The 19,322-nt window shown below is 48.1% G+C and overlaps 1 protein-coding gene and 1 pseudogene across 1 annotated transcript; both read right to left on the reverse strand.

Annotated features, from left to right (window-relative positions):
• Window positions 1-1,582: 1,582 nt before the first annotated feature.
• On the reverse strand, window positions 1,583-19,312 carry CCT5 (chaperonin containing TCP1 subunit 5). The gene is made up of 11 exons (XM_006143311.3): window positions 19,088-19,312; window positions 15,581-15,641; window positions 14,188-14,352; window positions 13,165-13,363; window positions 10,369-10,561; window positions 8,098-8,247; window positions 6,143-6,262; window positions 5,339-5,524; window positions 4,436-4,573; window positions 4,047-4,227; window positions 1,583-1,776 (listed from the first exon to the last, which is right to left on the reverse strand). The coding sequence occupies exons 1-11, from the start codon at window positions 19,190-19,192 to the stop codon at window positions 1,649-1,651; spliced, it is 1,626 nt and encodes a 541-aa protein (XP_006143373.1). The 5' UTR covers window positions 19,193-19,312; the 3' UTR covers window positions 1,583-1,648.
• Window positions 8,688-10,361, reverse strand: LOC102495381 (plasminogen activator inhibitor 1 RNA-binding protein pseudogene; annotated as a pseudogene).
• Window positions 19,313-19,322: the final 10 nt, after the last annotated feature.

Raw genomic sequence — 19,322 nt, forward strand, 5'->3', positions numbered from 1 at the left:
CCCATCTCTGAGCCCCCGCGCAGTGCTGAAATTTTCTCTGGCTGTGGTCCCCTTTCACTAAACCTTTATCTGAGGGCGCACTGGGCCCACCTTGGTCATCCTTCCCAATGTCAGGTCAGCTGATGAGCGACCTTAACATCTGTCAAGTCCCTCACACAGCTTCTAGACTAGCGACTGAGAATGGAAGGGGTGCTGCCGTCTGCAGGTGGGAGCACAGTGGCCGGCAGTTCCCACAGCTAACTTCGGTGCTACTGTCTATTATGTTTTCTTAAAACCTATTTGCAGGACCAGCAGTTGGCATAATGGCAACGTTGCTGGATTCTCATGCAGTTGACCATGGTTCTAGCAGGGAACTGTGGTAACCAAACAGCACTTTCTATTACAGACCCGGTGGCTTTCATGCCGGGTGCCCAAGATCCCGAGAGGAGAAGAGATTGTGGCGTGGCCATCCCCCCAGGGGTGATTTCTTGCTTTTTGTCTCTCTGGCAAGTGCATGCGCCCTATAGCAAAAACCTCAAACAAACAAACAAACAAACAAACAAACAAAAAACCCAAAAACCCTATTTGGAACTTAAAGGCATCACATGGCTGACTACTGGGATGCAAGCAGGAAGGACCCAATCTCAGGCAGCAGGGGAGGCCTGAGTTTATGCTCAGCTCACCCTATAGAGGTGAGGAACGGTGGGGTGGTGTGCGCCTGCCGCCCCAGCTAACAGGGAAGCTGGGGCAGAAGGTGGTAAGGGATGAGATGGAAACTCAGAGGTCAGGCTGCTGGGACTGACCTGACTGCCACTTACTGGTGACAAATGCTGGCAGGTTATCAGAAGCCTGGCAAGATGTGAACAGTAAGAATGCATCTACTGCGTGGGCCGTGAGGACGGGGACAGGCCAGGTCAAGTTCTCAGAACTGCGGGGCCCACGAGCAGGGTGGTCAGTTGGTAAGCACTGGTCTACCTGTCCTGCTCATGGCAAAGCTTTCTTCCCACTTGATCCAAACCCTCCCCTATTCTCACTCTACCTACTATTTACGTTGTCCCTCTGATGAAACACGGAGTTCCCAACTGCCCCACGAAGCACCTGCTGGCGGTACAGCTCGGCCCACAGGCTGACTGGTGTTCACGAAAGGGCCAAGACCACAACAAAGCAGAGGGGATTAAACAAGACCAAACTGTCAGCACTGGCCCCAGCATCTCCACAACACCCCGGAACTCCGTGGGAGAAAGACTCATCAATGACCCCTCGCAACCATCAAAGGCCCACCCATTTAAACGGAATCAAGCCCATGTTCCGCTCAATGCTACAACAGACATTCAGAACACGTGCAATGCTTAAGCTGTTACAATAGCTCCTACAGCTTATTTTTTAAAAATTCACTTAAACCGCTTAAGGCAGCATTTAATTAATGTTATGATGAGTGTTTCTTAAACTTCAAGAGAAAAACGAAGGTTCTTTAAAGAGATCCCTTTAATATAAGGAATACAAAAGACCGAGAGTACCCCTACAATTACACAGCTCTGAGCAGGGAACTTTCTATTACAGCATCTCCAGCGTCTGAAAGGACAGAATAATAAATAACTGCAGATGCATCACAAGACACCCATTTATTTACTCACAGTAGTGGATCTCACTACATTTCACCCTACAGTTTTTATTCTTCAGATTCTCCAGGTTTACGGATATCGTCAATCTTCAAAATCATTCTAACCATTTGTGTTGCAAGAGAGATCTGTTGCTTTTTTCCAATCAAGGTTTCGATGACATGTTGTTGCTTCATATCTGAAAAACACAAGTACATTGATTACCCCAGAACAGCAAATGTACTTGGTATCGGTAACAAACTGATATGAAATCACAGTAAAACTTAAAAAATCCACACTACTGACAATGCGGGAGGCCACTGTTCATTATATTTCAGTTTCAGATGAACACAAAACTTTTTTTGAGAGATTTTTGCTACAGGGGGTGCTCACTTGCCAGAGACAGAAAGTGAGAAATCACCCCTGGAGGGATGGCAATGCTGCAATCCCTTCTCCTCCAGACTCCTCTTGGGATTTTGGGAACACGTGCACACGTTCCTGGTGTGAATTTAAGCTGCCGGGTCCAGGATTTGAACCGTGGTCAACAACATAGGAGTTTAGCAACATAACCAGTATGCCATCTGCTGGTACTCAAATGAATACAATTTTATTACTTCTGAGAACAGCTAGAAATTTGAGTCTGCCTAAAAACACCTGTGGGGAAGCAGGGACACACCCCTCCCCAAGGAATAAAAGATAAAACCTTCCAGTGACATCGTACCCCAGAGTACTCAGACCCTAACTTAGTTAACTAGAAACGAGTGAGATCTGATAGCACTTGAGATGTGTATTTCCCGAAAGACTGTCAACACTACATTTTAGAGCCAGGCATTCAATTAAAAACATTAAATATGTGTCTGACAAAAAGGTGCTATAATTAAAATTTGGGATGTGAGCATTAAAGTAGAATGTATCTTCACTCTTTTTTTTTTTTTTCCCCAGGAGAGGTTTTTGCTATAGGGCGCGTGCTCTTGCCAGACAGAGAGAGAGAGAGAGAGAGAGAGACAGAAAGCGAGAAATCACCCCCCAGGGGGGATGATCACGGCGCAATCCCTTCTCCTCCATTCTCCTCTTGGGATCTTGGGCACGCACGCACATGCGCCTGGCGTGAGTTTTAAGCCACCGGGTCCGGGACGCGAACCGCGGTAGACTACGTGGGAGTCTAGCGACATAGTCATTACGCTAACTGCTGGTTCCCGATCTTCACTTTTTATAGGACACTCGAATAATCCAGGATGTAACCACATAGCAAACTACAAACTAAAAAGTGCGTTTCAGAGCATTGAAAACAAACAAAAAAACCCATTTATTTATTTTTATTTGACAGAGTGAAGGAGAGAGAGTGCAAGCAAGAGGAAAGTGAGAAAGCAAGCTGCCAGGTCCGGGACTCAAACTGCAGCTGGCCATGTGGGAATCTAGCGCCCTTAAACACCATGCCACCTGCCGGTCCTCAGAGCTGTTTTACATGACATCCAGAACCCACTCTGACAAACGTCTATTTGTGTCAAGAAAAGCAACATGTGAATCCCCCCCCCAAGAGACTTTTGTTATAGGGTGCATGTGCTCGCTGGAGAGAGAGACAAACGTAGAGATATAAAGCAAGAAATCACCCCCCAGCCCCCCGTCACCGCTGGGAGATGGCCATTCTGCAATCCCTTCTCCTCTTGGGATCTTGGGCCAGCACACACATGTGCTGGCCTGAGTTTAAGTCACTAGGTCCGGGACTTGAACTGTGGTGGACTACATGAGAGTCCACGACATAGCCATTACGCCAACTGCTGGTCTCCACACCTGCTTTTCTTTTAAGAGTTAATTATTTCTGTTTGTCAGAGACAGAGGGAGGGAAATCAAGAAGCAAGCCGCCAGGTCCGAGACTTGAGCTGTGGTTGGCCATGTGGCTGACTACGTGGAGTCCAGCAATGTAACCATTACGCCCTCTAATGGCCCCAGGAATTATTTTCTAAAATCAGAAATTAAAACAAGTCCTCTCTGGGCCAGCAAGTGGTGTTGTGGTTAAGGGTGCTGGACTTCCACAAGGCCAACCATGGTTCGAGTCCTAGACCTGGTGGTGTGCTTTCTCACTACCCTCCACTCTCTCTCTCTGTCCCTCTCTGGTCAAATTAAAAAAAAAATAAAGTTAAATAAAATAATTCTTAAAAAAAAAAAAAATCTCTGGTATTAATACCATCTTATGATTAATTGTTGTTCAACACCCAAAAATGTTTAGATATTTAAAAAGGTAATACTTCATAGTTTCTATTATGAGGGGACTTTAACAAGTTTATGAAATAATGGAATTAAATGAGGTTCTTCTGGCATAAAATAATGAGAAATCTTGGTATAGACTTTACCTAATATGCATTTCCCATCAACTTGAGAACCCCTATTAGATACTGTACAATAAACTCAAAATTCAACGATCCACTTAAATACAACGCAGCACCACAAGGACGCGCGGCGGGGCCTCACCGTTTGTGCCCTTGTGCAGACAGTCAATTCCAAGAGCAGGATTCATCTCCTTCACTTGTCTGGCTCGGACTTCGGTCATAGTTTGGATGGGGTTCATGCCGCTGTTTTCGGAAAGGGCCATGGGGATGACCTCCAACGCGTCTGCAAAAGCCCTCATGGCGTACTGCTCCAAGGTCGGGCACTGGAAGGGCACAGGGCACAGCAAGTGCATTTGGCAAATAAGGAAAAACCAATAGAAAAACCAACCCGGCAACACTATGGAAATACACCTGTATACATACATTAAAAACACTAACTCCGAGTTTGAAGGACAGGCCATCCCGACTATGTTTAATGTATCAGAATATTAAACGTCTCTACAGAATAATGAGTCTTCCCACCTATCCCACCTTATCTGCCTCTTGGCTAACGGCCAAGGCGCACGCTATCTCGGCAGCACCTCCTCCGTACACCACGCGGTTGTCGCGGACCAGGTTCCGGATGACACACAGGGCATCATGAAGGGATCGTTTTGCTTCTTCAATAATCTATAAAAAACAGTTTTGCCTAAATTAAATGTGAACAAGGTCTATGCATTTTAGAGCTAAATACCAGGCATCTCTGGTTTAGTCTAAGTGTATTGGCTACTGAGAATAATCCTAACTGCCCTCATTAAAGCCATATTGGTTAAGGGGCCGGCAGGTGGCATGGTGGTTAAGCGCACTGGATTCCCACATGGCCAACCACAGTTTGCTTTGAGTCCTGGGTCTGGTGGCTTGCTTTCTCACTTTCCCTTTCTTTACTCTCTTTCACTCTGTCCCTCTCTGGTCAAATTAAAATAAATAAATAAATAAAATTATTCTTAAACAAACAAAAAATAAGAACTATATAGATTAAAACCAAATGGACAAGATGTGCAGATAATCTTCGCCATGCGTTTCCTCCTCACAATAATAGTTTAGAGGTTCAACAGGCAGAGGAAGCCATAGTGACTCTGTTCAGGACACACAATGAAGCCAGGTGGCCAAGAACCGACAAAGCCACAGCCTCTCAGTGACGTCTGGACTCACCTCGGTGTGCTAACCATTTGTTCTTGAAGAACAGAGACTGCCGAGGTCTACTAACATGGGGTTCCCAGTCTACCCGAGGGACAGAAGAAGGCAACGCAATGTGCCTCATAAAATGGACAATTTAACACCGTCTTCAGCGATTCTCACCAGGACACATCGTGGTCTGGAGAAGTATCTGTAAGGTAACTGTGTCTCAGTTAAACGCATGATGAGCAACCAGGTATCAGTTGACTGAGTACTCACCATCTTATTTCCTCCTCTAATGAAAATGGTGACGGCTCTGGAGTTCTTACACTTCTCGATGACCAGCATTTTGTCTTTAGTTGTCCCAAATGAGATCTCCTGTACGAGCCCAGCGAAGCCCAGCTTCTCAGCTGTGAGCTCAGAGAACCGTGGGACGATCCGCCCTCCAGTCGCAATGGCGATCAACTAAGTGGAATGGGTTAGGGGACAGAGGAAATGTCACAGAACAGTTAACTTTCAAAGCTGGACCACGAATGAGCTAAACTGTGTCTAGGACCACACTGCTCACCGGAACCCACACAGCACTTGTTACACGAACATATTTCTGAAGAGTTGGGTGCCCTGGTCTGGCAGGGCGCTGCCCACTGTACCCCTGACCCACCTGCACCCCTGAAGCTCTCTTCTCCCCTCTGCACAGCCCTGTCTGTGAGCCTGGGCTACAGTGAGGACCAACGGGACAGAGTATGACCAAGACCCAGACCGCTGCTCGAGATGGCTGTTGGCACTGGCCAACACAGGAGGGGATGAGACCAGGTCTTCCTGCCTTTGAGAGCTGGGGAGTGGGCCCGGTGGGGTGGCAAAGCATTTCAAAATGCCAGGAAATAACTGTAAATACACAGCATTGTCAAAGAAAAAAAAAGACTAGCACATTTCTCCCCAGCTCATCCTCCTGTAACCTGGGAGCCCCGGGGATGTGGTTGTGGAGGCCAGCAGCGCCAGAGCAGCCTGAGTGCTAAGTGCTAAGTATCTAAGTACTGCGAGCTCCACCTCCGTGTCTCGGAAGCACTGTGTGGAGGTTCTTACCTCAATTTCAGGGCCTCCTACCCAGCGGACTGCAGGCAGGTTATTCTGGAGAAGTAAGTGATTCACTTCATCATCAAAGCCCCACTGGCAGATAGCTAGGTTAGTGCCTGTGTCTTTAATTTGTTGGATCATCGCCACAATCATGTCAATAAAAAGGTGGTCTTCACATGTGGCCGCGTCAAAAACAGAGGACGTGGACAGCTGGGTGTGCGAGGTGGGCGCATTACAACACCCAAGAGAGGAGTACCCTGCTGTCAGTTCCAGTTCCGCAGCGACATACGTGCGGGAGCTACCTCAGTTTTAAGCTGCACTTTACAATCCAATGGCTGGTCTGTTCTGTGCTCGTCGTCATGAAGCAAAACTAAAGACGTGTGAACAAAGCTAGTGCCCTCTCCCTTCTGGGAGAAGGGAAAAGGTCCTGCTAACCGCTCCCTCAGAGGCCCAGCAGTGTAAGTGCGCGCGGGCCTGATGCGAAGACAGAATGTTACGGCACACTTCTCTGCAACGTGCTCGTCTCACCTGAGAAACGACTGCCCGAGGGTCAAGTCACACGTTAGAGCTGGAGCGGCAGTCCTGTTTCCAGGAAGCACAACCCTGCTCCCCGCAGAGAGCCAAGAGACTTATCTCAAGGCCAAGATCCGAACTGACCAGCCCCTCCTTGGCGACCACCTGTTCACTACACTGAGCCCCACCCTGCTGCTGGCCCGTTCCCCCTCAGCAACTTGCGTTGTAACAACCATACTCCTGTGCAACGCGTCTGCCACAGTTTGTGAATGGACTCTGCCTGTCGCGAGATCCAGCCTGTCCTGCATCCTCAGACGGCGGCTGCTTTTCCTGTCCTGTGCTCACAACAGGCTACGGGTTCCCCGTGTGGCTCCCTCTCACTGCTCAAGATTCCAGCATCTTCCCCACTACCACCCCTGCCGTTCTTGCAGCCTGCCTATCCGCAGCACAACCGCCCCACACCTTTGGCTCTTGGGTATCTTTTTTCCCTCTGGTGCCCCTGTCAGGACCCCAAGCTGCCATGGAACCAGGTCATGGGGCTTTTATCTACACTGTCCTGCATGCATGCTCCTACCCCTCAGGCCGGCTATTCCGGCACAAGCCACCCACATTCCTCTGCAGATGCTCTCAGTCCACAGGTCTCTGCTCACCTGCCACCTCCTGAGAGAGGCTCCTCGGTGCCAACAGTCTAGCCCACCAACCTTCCCCTTAGTCTGTGCCAAAGGCTCAGAGTCTGGTTCTGGCTGCTGCACCTCTGGTACCTACAACAGCGCCAGGCACACCCACCCTGTGGTGGGCACGAGGAATGGACCATGGAGGGATGAATGAATTCGATGAATGAGTGCCTGACTTCCCTAAAGGATATGAGAACCGCCTCTGGTTTGTTGCCACGGTAAATGATGCTCTAACCAACATCCATGTTCCTGTGTCCTCGAGCACGGTACTGCGTGCAAGTCCTCAAGGGCAGAGTCCCCAGTAGGAAGTGCTGTCAGAGCACACACCCCCCAGAATACTAATAGCCACAAGGGAAACACTGAGGTATCTAGAAAACACCTCTGATTTGCTGAGGCAAAGAATTAGGATTACTACGAAAGCACCTGGAGTTAATTCCAGTTACTCAATACCTCCGTTGTCCAAAGTTATATCCAGAGCCTTTAATACATGGTAGGCCATGCTGAAGTTGTCCAGGGGAGCGAACACGTGCAATCCAACGCACAGCTCCAGGGACTGGTGTCAACTCTGTCCAGTACCCTGTGACACCATCTCTGTGTACGAACATTTACTACTTTTCTATTTTAAAACTGAAGGAAGACTATACGGTTAAGGCTATGTGTGGGCACATAATGACAAGCACCGAGGCGAGGGGAGCCAGTGCTACCACGCTGGCCACTCCTAACCGAGTGTGTCTTCGGGCAATCTGGCTTTCCCCCGAGGGCCAGGGTAAGACGTACTTGTTGGATCATTTCCTCAAACTTCTCCTTCTCGTATTTCTGAAGGGCTTTATAGTCTTCTACAGAGGTCACATCCAGCTTATGCTTCGTCTTTGGTTTAGGCGGTTCAAATGGACACGTGAGAATCGCAATCTTAGCATCCTCCACTTTCTACAGGAAGAAATAGAAACTCGATTTATTTATCTTATTTACTATTATTTTTGGCACACAGCATTCATACCTGTATTTTGAGTTTGGAAATGCACACTCCAAGCAGCAATTCAGGAGTATTTATAAGAATGCATAATCGTGGGACCAGCAGTTGGCTGGCGTAAGGGCTGTGTCACTAGACTCCCACGTAGTTGATCACGGTTTGAGCCCTGAACCTGGTGACTTAAACTCACGCCAGGTGAGTGTGCATGCGTGCTCAACATCCTGAGAAGAGAATAGAGAAGGGATTGCAGCGTGACCATTCCCCCAGGGGGTGATAGCTCGCTTTCTGTCTCTCTCTCTCTCTCTGGTGAGCGCATGTGCTCTACGGCAGAAAAACAAACAAACAAACAAAAACCCAAAACAACAACAACAAAACAAAAACAACCAACCAAAAACTCTCAAAAAACCAAAAAATAAAAAAGAATGTGTAATCGCTGAAAATTATGAAAACACTCGCCACCAACACATTTCTATGTACGAAACTGATTATCATACTTGTTACTTCTGTGTAGTCAGAAAAGTTCAGTTTCAAAATGGAAAAAATTCAGTCTTTAGGTGTGAATGGTATGAATGACATTACCTTTTTTAAAAAAAATTTTAGTTGTTTGGGATCCTTAAGCATGCAAAAGCTTTGAACGGGACAGCCCATGAAGGAGCCAGGGTTGTCTTACAGCACTGTTACGCCAGAGCTGGGAATGCCTCTAGGTCACCCACATCAGGAGCAAAGCGCTGGACGTGCTGGTCTGGCTGCCATGGTTGGGACGTCCACCACGCCCACTGAGTCCTTGCTGCCATCCCACCCGGAGTGGCCAAGTCTCCAAGATTTATCTCCAGCTGAGATGTTACGTGGTTTGTTGGCTCCCGGAAATGATGGTCTGTAACGGAATCTTCGGCGCAAGCCTCTTCACTGATTTATGAACAAATCTCTTCTTCCACTGACCATGGGCATCTTTGTTTGGTTTTTAAATATTAAATTCCACTTTTGCCCAGTCCTTATTTTGAATAGCTTTCTACTCATCCAGTCATCTCTTTTGGCCCCTCTTCCTTGACCTCTTCAAGGTGGTTTTCCTCCTTTTCTGTGACTGCCATGGGATGTTCTTCACCTTCAGGTGTTTCCTCGGTCACAGCTGATTGAACCCTGTCAATTAACTCCCCTTTGGCAGTTGCCCAGCTGTGAGAGCCGCTACCTCCATGGTTGTCCCCATGTTTCTGGCCACATCTGCCACTTCCACTATGCCTCTTAAACTGACGTTCGCCATGGGGATCAAGCCCATCTCCTTGACCTTTTCCAAGACCACCACAGCCTTGGACAGGTTGGTCAATACTTGGGTCTGTCAACTGAAAATTCGGCCCCTTCACCCTTTTCTTCAGGTGGCTTTTCAAATCTCCTTCATGGAGGTGGTTGCCTTCCCGGTCTCCTATCAGTTATCTCCCATCACTCTGAAGCTGTTGATCAGGTCACCTTCCAACATGTCATATTCCTTCTTTCTTAAACATCGTGGGTGGCTGTGTCTCCTGTCAATCACGCTGACACTGGTGGGCACCGAGTTCTTGCGTCCGGGACTCTTTATGCAGCTGTTTGCCTGCCACAGCAGAGCTGGTGTGGGCTGCGACCTGAGTCACGCTCTTGGCCCCAGGACTCCCAACGATGACCCTGTTGGCTTCTATTTTCTTATTCTATGCTTCCTTTAGCACCTCAAAGGGGTCCGATTTGTCATCAAATAATCGGTCGAATGGGCTGATGATCACGCAACCGAAGCTGTCCTGTAAATGCCCAGGCACGATGGCGGCTCGGCAGTGAGTTCGTCTGTGGACAGCAGCGGGCTGCACCAAGCCAAGAAAGCTCGCGGCGGCTCTCCCCACGAGATGGCCAGGCCCATTATGATTATTTTTAAATTCTGCTACAGGACACATGAGCTCACATGAGCGCAGAGAGACAGAGAGAGAAAAAGTGAAAAAGCAAATCACCAGGTCAAGCCCGTGGGAGTCCAGTGCTTTACCACATCTGCTGGCCCCTACTTTAACTGGTGGATTTAAGAGTTAAAAGGCAAAGTGAGGCTGTGAAAGGCAAGGGCTTACTTTTGGCATCTGCGGGTGGCTGAAATCCTTGTCCACGATTACGCCCTTGATAAGCTTTGTGTCCTCCAGCCTCCCGCCCACTTTGCCTTCCACTTTGATGAGCTCGAAGTCCACATCTCTCCGCTCCATGTCTGCAACAGTGAGGACAGCGTTCACGGCGATCTCGGCCATCTGGCGGTGACAGCTGTTCACCCTGCGGAGGACACCACAGAGCAAGCTTTCCACTCAAGCCCAGACCACAGGATGTTACGCGACTCAGAGATATTTTAGAACACCAATGCTGTACTGAGTCTTCTAGAATGGAAAGCCACCACAACCAGCATTTTGGACAATCTGAGGCAGGGATTCTCAGTCTGAGAGCCAAAGACCCTAAAAGGGACACCATAAGCACGGACAGGAAAGTTCTCTTTATCCTAACTTGGACTGAAAGTTACTACTTCCTTCCTCTATGAATGTATATAAACTACCACTGCAGTATAAGGCAGGGGGTAAGGATTAAGAAAGAACTAAGGTTGTACAGCTTTTAAGGGGCAGTGACTACTGGGTCGTCGGAAAAGTCATAAAGCCATTTGTGCACAGAAAAACATGTCCTGACTTTTCCGATGACCCAATATTTTACAAATTTGAAACAAAATGGAAAAATCAGTAATCACTCAGAAAAATCCCATCTCAGTGAGGTATGGCACTTAAAAGGAAGTGAACGGATGCCATACGGCAGCTTCCCATTGCAAGATTTCCCACTATAGCACTGACTACAGACAGGAAGTGTTATCTTTTTCAAAAGCTTTGAAACATTTGAATAGGCTGCTCGATAAATGTACTCTAATCTGGATAAGCCACAAAGAAACCTGACACTTGAAACACAGTATGTGAAAAATTGAGAAAAGAGAAAGCAACCTGTGGGGAACAGCCACTCCCTCCTTCGCTGATTTTGAGCCCACATGCTTATGTGACTAGCAGGTTTCTAAAGCTGCTGGGTCTGGGACTTGAACCATGAGGTTCTGAACATGTGGGATCTGGCTGATGCTTTTTTTCTTCCCCCGAGAGATTTTTGCTACATGGTACGTGTGCTTGCTGGAGAGACAGAGACAGAAAGCAAGAAACCAACCCCTGGGGGGATTGGCCACGTTGCAATCCTTTCTTCTTTGTCCTCCTCAGGATTTTGGGCATGCAAGTGCTCGCACACACATCCAGTGTTGATTTCTAGCTGCCAGGGTCTGGGACTCGCACCATGGTCGACCATGTAGGAGTCCCTTGTTTTCACTACTGTCACCTGCTGGCCGTGGAATCTGGCTGTCTTAACCATCAGGCCATGGAGCAGACCCCAGTATGTGAAATCTTAAGTCATCCAGAAAACAGAAACTTGGAACTAAGAATGTTGGTATCCTAAGTAGGTGACTTACAATGTTCTGCTTTCTGATGAATATATGTGGCCATTATCAGTCAACTGAGCATATTTTTACAGTGAAGACCTATATGAAGGAGCCAGCCATAGTGTGGTGGTTGAGACAGCTGGACCCCACATGGCTTGGAGGACACGACAGGTGTGTTCATGTGTGCTCAAAATCCCGAAAGGAGAAATGGAGAAGAGATTGTGGCATGACCACCCCTCACAGGGATTGCTTTCTCATCTTTTCCTTTTCTTTTCTCTCATGCAACCACTAACAAAGTTAAAAAGCAACACCCCCCCCAAAAAATATATATGAAAGGGCTTCAATAGTTCAAGAGAAATATATACTTAGAAAGTTACAGATTTCAATTTTACTTTTGCACCAAAATAAACTTGTCGTTTAATTTCATTTTTCCAAGAACTTTTTGAGTTCCTTTGTACAACGGTTGGGTTCCACAGAGACGTGCAAATAGAGCAGGATCAACTTATGCAACAATGAAGTAACTCAAATAATGGCAATGCCTTCCTTACGTGAGCATATAGTGCCATCCTTATGGCAGAAGCCACCCTGGGGGGCAGTCACTGTTGCCTAGTCACAAACTTGCCCCTGCTAGGCCCTGTGGCCAGAGGACTGCCCTCACCAAAGGCATCTGTCCCAACCCGAGCTGTGGGGCTGTCTTGCCCAGGGCAGACAGACACGTGCTGTATTTTTCCTAATCAATCTTACCTTTTTGCTAAAATGAACACACATATCGACCAGCTCTCACAGATACCAATTTAAGCAGCTCGATAAAGCACCGTAAACTGATTTGTATGCCGCATTATGGCAATACAGGTTAACGCATCCTTTGGTTGAAGATACTTAAGAGCCTCCAGGGGAGAGAGAACTGTATCTTTGTGTCCCTGAGACTTGGCAGTACACCTGGCAAGAGTGGATATTACGCAAATGTTTAAAGGACTTGACGTAAGTCAATTTTAGGCCTGCTCATCCATACTAAATTAAAACACTGGGCCAGTAATTTGGTTAAGTAAGTGAAAAGAGGAACCTTCCAAACAGCTTCCTGGCCAAAAAGTTACAAAAGATAGTTATGAAGATCAACACAACCTTCAAGCAGGACCCTCCCTTCCCGGCAGACCCCCTAATGAGCCTGTCCTGCTGCACTGAAGGACTGTATCTGGCGAACACCGTCATGATGATCTAATACCCAAACTTGGGAAGTCTGCTTCTGACTAAAACCAAGATGCATTTGTCTATGTCTACATTACAAATAAAGCAAAACCAGAGCCATGAGAGAAACTTGTCAAACCAACGTGGGCTGCTGGTGCCCGTTTCGTGTTGCTTCTAGGAACAGGCAGGCCGTGCCTCCTCCTCGGATGCTTAACCCCAACACTCTACTGACACGCACACTTTGGAGCCCAGAGTGGTCTTCGCAGTCTGAATCAGGGGCTCGATGTCGTTGGGGTCTACGAGGACGCTGTCGCTGATCTTGTCCAGGTGCTCAATGGCAATGCGGGCAGCCTGCTCATAGCCGTCAGCGATCCTGATGGGGTGGATCCCACGGTCCAGCAACTGTTCAGCTTCTTCCAACAAGGCACCAGCCAGGACTGCACACACGAGAGCAATCAGTTCAGAAACACGCCAAAACTTAACGCAGTACACTCAATACAAAGTAGACACTTCCCCGGAAGCAAGAAGGTTCCAGAATTAAGCTGCAAGTACCTTAGAAGCTGATGCCATCTATTTTCAAAAAGGAGCCTCTTGTTTTTGTTCTAGCAAAAATCTAACAGGGTCTCCTTTTATAGGATAATGTCCATCTTTTAGCAATAACATAAAAAACACTTTTACAGAGGGACTAAAACCCCATTTATGTTTCCTGAGCCTGGAATTTCTAAGTCAGTGAAATTTCTCCTGCTAATAAGAAAATTTCAACTCTGTTTATAATTTATCCTTTCACACCAACTTTCTATTCCCCACATTCTTTTAAAAGTGCTGTTCTCCAAGCACACCAAAAATGCACGCGGCATACAAGAATTTGTTGATAGGGGCATTCTCCTACATAATTGAAATGTAACTGCCACACTCAGGAAATTCAACAATGACATGAACACATGATCCATCACCAATCCCCCAGCCTGATCTAAAATTCCTTTTTGGCTTAAAAAGCAAGAACAGTAAGTAAGAAACACCCTAGCGTCCAATCAAGTATAACGCATGGCAGCTGGCTGTCACTTCTCACTGCCAGACTCCCTTTGGCCCCTGTTCGTTGTGATGCTATCGGTTTTGGGAAACCTGGGCCACCTGTTTTGTAGGGTGTCCTTCAACTTGGACTTGCCTGTGTCCCCCGTAGTCTAACCTAGGGTAAACACTCTTAGGAGGCACCTTAGCCCTGTGAGCTCAAAATGAGAAAGGCTACTTTGCCTTTTCTTACCAACCACCCCTGTGGTTCCATCTCCTATTTCGTCATCCTGTGATTTGGATAGTTCGACCATCAGCTTGGCGATCTGGTGATCGACATCCATCATGCTTAGAATGGTGGCACCGTCATTAGTCACAGTCACATCGCCATCCTTATCCACCATCATCTTGTCAAGCCCTAAAAAGACAACAATACTTAGACAGCCTTGTGCAAAGAACCCTCAAATACCAACGACTGTTAAAAAAAAAAAAAAAGTCTCTTGACCCAGTTTTCACCTATGCAGTTTTATTTCAAAGAAAACCGTTTAACGTACATAAAAGAATATCAACCTGATGACACTTTTAAAGCGAAACACAGAAAACAAACTCAATGATTAAGATCAAAGGAACAGGGGAAGAAGAGTCTCATCAGATGTAGAATTAATTCCAAAGCATTTGGAAAATGCTGGCAAAATGATGTTAGGTGAAAAGTCTGATCTCAAATTATACACTATTAAAACGGTGTTTAAGATGTCTAAAAAGGGGGGGGGATGGGGGTGAACCAGCAGTTAGCATAATGGCTATGCCGCTGGACTCTCACGTAGTCAACCACGGTTCAAGTCCTGGCTGGACCCACTGGCTTAAAACTCATGCCGGGCGCATGTGCGCCCAAGGTCCTGAGAGGAGAATAGAGGAGAAGGGATTGTGGTGTGGCCATCCTCCCCGGGGGGTGATTTCTCGCTTTCTGTCTCTCTCTCTCTGGTGAGCGCATGCACCCTACACCCACCACAAAAAAAAAAAAAAAAAAATTTTCCAAAAAAAAAAAAAAAAAAAAAAAAGTCTAAAACTGGAACCAGCAGATGATGTAATGGTTGTCACCAAACTCCACGTAGTCAACCATGGTTGGAGTCCTGGATCCAGCAGCTTAAAATTTAAGCTGGGAGCATGTGTGTGCATGCTCAAAATCCAGAGAGAACGGTGAAGGGACTGTGTTGTGGCCACCCTCCCAGGGGAAATGATTTCTTGTTTTCCATCTGTCTGTCTTTCCTCTTTTTGGTGAGTGCACACACTCTGTAGCAAAAATCTCTCTGAAACTAGCAGGTGGCAGAAGTTGGGGGTGCTGGACAACTGCAGTTTGAGGCCCAGACCTGGCAGCTTGCTTTCTCACTTTCCCTTTCACTCTCTCTCACTCTGTCCCTCTCTGGTCAAACTAAAAATTAAATAAATAAATTTAAATAAAATTCAATTCTTATAAAACAAACAAAAACAGAAAAACAAAATACCTCTCTACACCTCTCCAAAAAGAAGTCTAGGATGAACTAAAACAATTTTGTCTATGTTATGGTAGTAGGGCTCCCTCCCCCAATTTTCCTATAAAGATGCATTGGGTATTTTATGATTTAAAAACCAGAATATTTGACTCTTACCATTTGGTCCCAGTGATGTTCTCATGGTATTTGCTACAGCCTTTGCTGCCATTATATGAGACTAAATGAAACAATGAGAAAAAGCAAACACCTAGTTAGGTACAATTTCAACAGTTAAAAGCACACAACTGATGATTAGCAAAAATCACAACACATTATAGTTTCTGTTCTCTAGAAGCTTCTACATTTATAAGCACGGCTCTAAATCTAAGGGTGAACAACATTTACAAGGGCCAACTTAGCAGACACTTCTGTAAAAGAATCAGAACCAAGAGCTCTGTGTCACCTCATTCAGCCCTCAACACACCACAAGGCAAGTTTTCTCACAACCCACTCTCAGGCCTCGCGAGATGACTCTACAATACCAACTTCCTGTGACAACACCTTGAACTGTTGCATTTGGTCTTTTTTCTTCTCTCTCTCTCAATAAGGTTTTTGCTATAGGGCACGTGAACTTGCCAGATTAAGAGAGAAGGAAAGTGAGAATGTGCCCTCTGTGTGGAACGGCCAGGCTGCAAGCCCTTCTCCATTCTCCTCTCAGGACTTTGGGGTCACACACACCTAGTGTGATTTTTCAAGCCACTGAGTCCAGGACTTGAACCGTGGTTAGGTTAACTATGGCTGGAGTCCAGCGCCTTAGCCGCCACGCCACCTACTGGACTCACATTGTTTTTTAAAATGGTCAAGCAATACATAACATACAGAGAAGAGTCACTTGTACCTGACAGTTCTTAAGAGAGAGCAACTCTGGAAGAACAAAAGTTCTGAGAAGCGGCTAAGAAACCCGTGGAGGTTCCGTGTAGGCACGAGGTCCAGGAGGCTGCTCTGATGGAACGTCGCTTCTCTCGCCCTGAAACCTTCCTCCACCTGCCCCAGCTTCTACCTCTACTGACAGGTCAAGGTGGGCAAGTAAGTGGCTCTCTCAGAGGTACCAGAATAAGTTAGCTGGAGTTTTCCTCTTGCCACATCAGCGGCTAAACTTAGCCACACACTGCAATGATTTGTTTAGGGCGAAGAAACAAAATGGGAAGGAGGGTGAGAGTTTTGACAATAGAAGTGGAAGATAACTTTTGTTTCTTTCTCCTTCCAGTCTAAGCAGCCCTAGGACTGGGGCTGACTTCCAGAAGATGCCCTTCATGAGCCAAGTACTGCCTGTGTTACCTTAGGCACGGTCGGCCACGTCCCTATCCCTCTGCCTCAGCTTCCACTGTTCCTGGGATTATAGGTGCGGGCCACTGCAGCCGACTCTCAGGGTGGGTCTGGAATCAACCTGGCTTCCCAAGTGGCCACCGCCTGCATTTTTTAAAGCTTTTGCTATAGGGTACAGACACTGGCTAGAGAGACAGAGAGAGGGAGGGAGGGAAAGTGAGAAATCAGTCCCCTTCTCCCCCAGGGGATTGTCATGCTGCATTCCTTTCCACTCTTTTCTCAGGATTTTGGGGGTGCATGCGAGCGTGGGCACATACGCCCAGTGTGATTTTCAAGCTGCTGGGCCCAGGTCTTGAACTGTTGTTGGGACCTCCAATTCTTTTTTTTTTTTTAAAGAGAGATTTTTGCTATAGGGCATGGGTGCTTGTCAGAGACAGAAAGCGAAATCACCCTTCTCCCCACTCCCCAGCTCCCACCCCGGGATGGCTATGCAATCACTTCTCCTCTCAGGATTTGGGCACACCAACACACACGCCTGGCGTTGAGCTTTAGGTTGCTGGTTCAGGGACTCAGCCAGAGGTCAACTACCTGGGAACCCAGTGACCTGACCATTACGCCATCTGTTGGTCCTGCCTTTTTCTATTTTTAAATAAATGATTAATAATCTGGCCAAAGGGGGAAAGAGAGTGGAAGAGAGAGAAAAAGAGAGGGAAAGTGAGAAAGCAAGGTGCCAGGTCTGGGACTCGAACCACAGTCAGCCATGTGGGAGTCCAGTGCTCTAAACTACCACACTACTTGCTGGTCCCTTTTACTTAAAAAAATTTTTTTTTTTGGTCATAGGGCATGTGCTTGGGGGAGAGGAGGGAAGAGAAGGAGGAAGAGGTGGGGGGCATGTGCTTGGGGGAGAGGAGGGAAGAGAAGGGGGAAGAGAAGGAGGAAGAGGTGGGGGATGGCCACACCACAATGTCGTCTTCTCTTAGGATTTGGCCATGTGTGCACACATGCACCCAGCATGATATTCAAGACTTTGGGTCTGGGACTCTTACTGTGGTCAGCCACGTGGGAGTCCAGGCCCCTAACCACCATGTCACAGGCCAGCCCAACCTGTAGCTTTAATCATACCCAACATGTCCCTGTGGATCCCTTTAATTGAAAAATGGAACTGAATAAAGTAGCTGAAACTTTTTTCTAGAAAGGAAGTAAAAACGTTGGGTACTTCCCACGGACCCAGCACTGCCCAGCCTCTCCTTGGGTTACCCCACTGTGTAACACTGTGGCCCCCGCAGCGTGACAGGGTGTCATCCAGGAGCCTGCTAACTCGTCCTGTCAGTGTGGCAAAAAGGTACTACTTGTACGTTTAAGGCAACCCCAAGACACTAAGTGAACAGGGGCACTTCTGCCCTAGTGGCATTGCCTGTGCACCTAAACATTGCGGACTCACTCTATAATCAGCTCAGGAGGCCCCCTTACAGCGCCCCGTCCACGTCAGTGTCCATGAGCCTTTGTTACCCGGACTCCTGCACTGCTTTACCCAGCGGGTCTCCAGTCCCTCCAGTCCATCTCCAGCACTGCGCCCTAAGCTGCAACTACACTTAAAATCCTGCTCGAACACCCTCGAAGGCGCTCCTTCCCAGGGCTTCATCTTCGTTGCTGGAGGGGCATTCCTCCAAACTTCAGGCCGTCTGCTCCACCGAGTCGGGGAGCTCTTGCGACCCGGAGCTGTGCGGCTGCCGGCCAAGCCCCTCCTCTCACCGTCCTCCCCCAAGAACGCTAGCTCTCCGGCTGCGAATTCGTACCCGTTCCGGATCAAGGCCGCCCCCCATGCGCTGAGAGTCCCCTCCACTCCCACCTGCACCCTGTCCACGGCCGGCCATCCTGGCCACACACACCTGGCATTACGGTTTTGTGTCTGCTCCCGCTCTTGAAACACCTTCCTCGGAAGGGCACATGCTACTTGGACCAGTCCCATCCTCAAACACGCCCTGAATAAAGGCACCCCTAAATGAGCCTCCATTTCCCTTAGCACTGTTTGGGGGCACGCCGGTCGGAGCACAGCCTCACGCAGACAGGTGGCCGAGGCGTCATGTCTGATGAACGGGGCGAGGCTGGGCCGCGGGCCGCCGAGGCTGCCCCGCCCAAGCCTGGAGGGGGGTCGACCCCCACATTAGCACTAGGAGCTCAGACTTCGGCCCGAGCTCAAAGTCCGGGCGCGTGAATGGGGACCACCGGGGACCCCTCGGAGGAGCAGATTCTCTGCCTTCCCGAAGCACATGGTAGGTGGCTCCCAAGCTGCGCAGGCGCAGAGCCGCGGACTGGGCCGCCTCCCTCATCCCGGCCAAGTGTGTCCCCGGTCGTTACCTTGAGGGCCTCGAGGCCCATGAGACGAGACTTGCGATCCTGATCCTTGATGATGAGAAAAGGGCGCCCATACTCATCGAAGGCGAGGGTCCCCACGGACGCCATGGTGCAGCGTTAGACTTACTTTCCCGCAACCAGCAGCGACCACCCCAAATCGGGAACGCACCTTCCTCGCGGGAGGGCTCAACAGCTCGCGCACGCGCAGTACAAGCTGCCCGAGACTTATTTTTCAACT

This window comes from Tupaia chinensis, unplaced genomic scaffold (genome assembly GCF_000334495.1).
Source record: "Tupaia chinensis unplaced genomic scaffold, TupChi_1.0 Scaffold000096_1, whole genome shotgun sequence".
Lineage (NCBI taxonomy): Eukaryota > Metazoa > Chordata > Mammalia > Scandentia > Tupaiidae > Tupaia > Tupaia belangeri.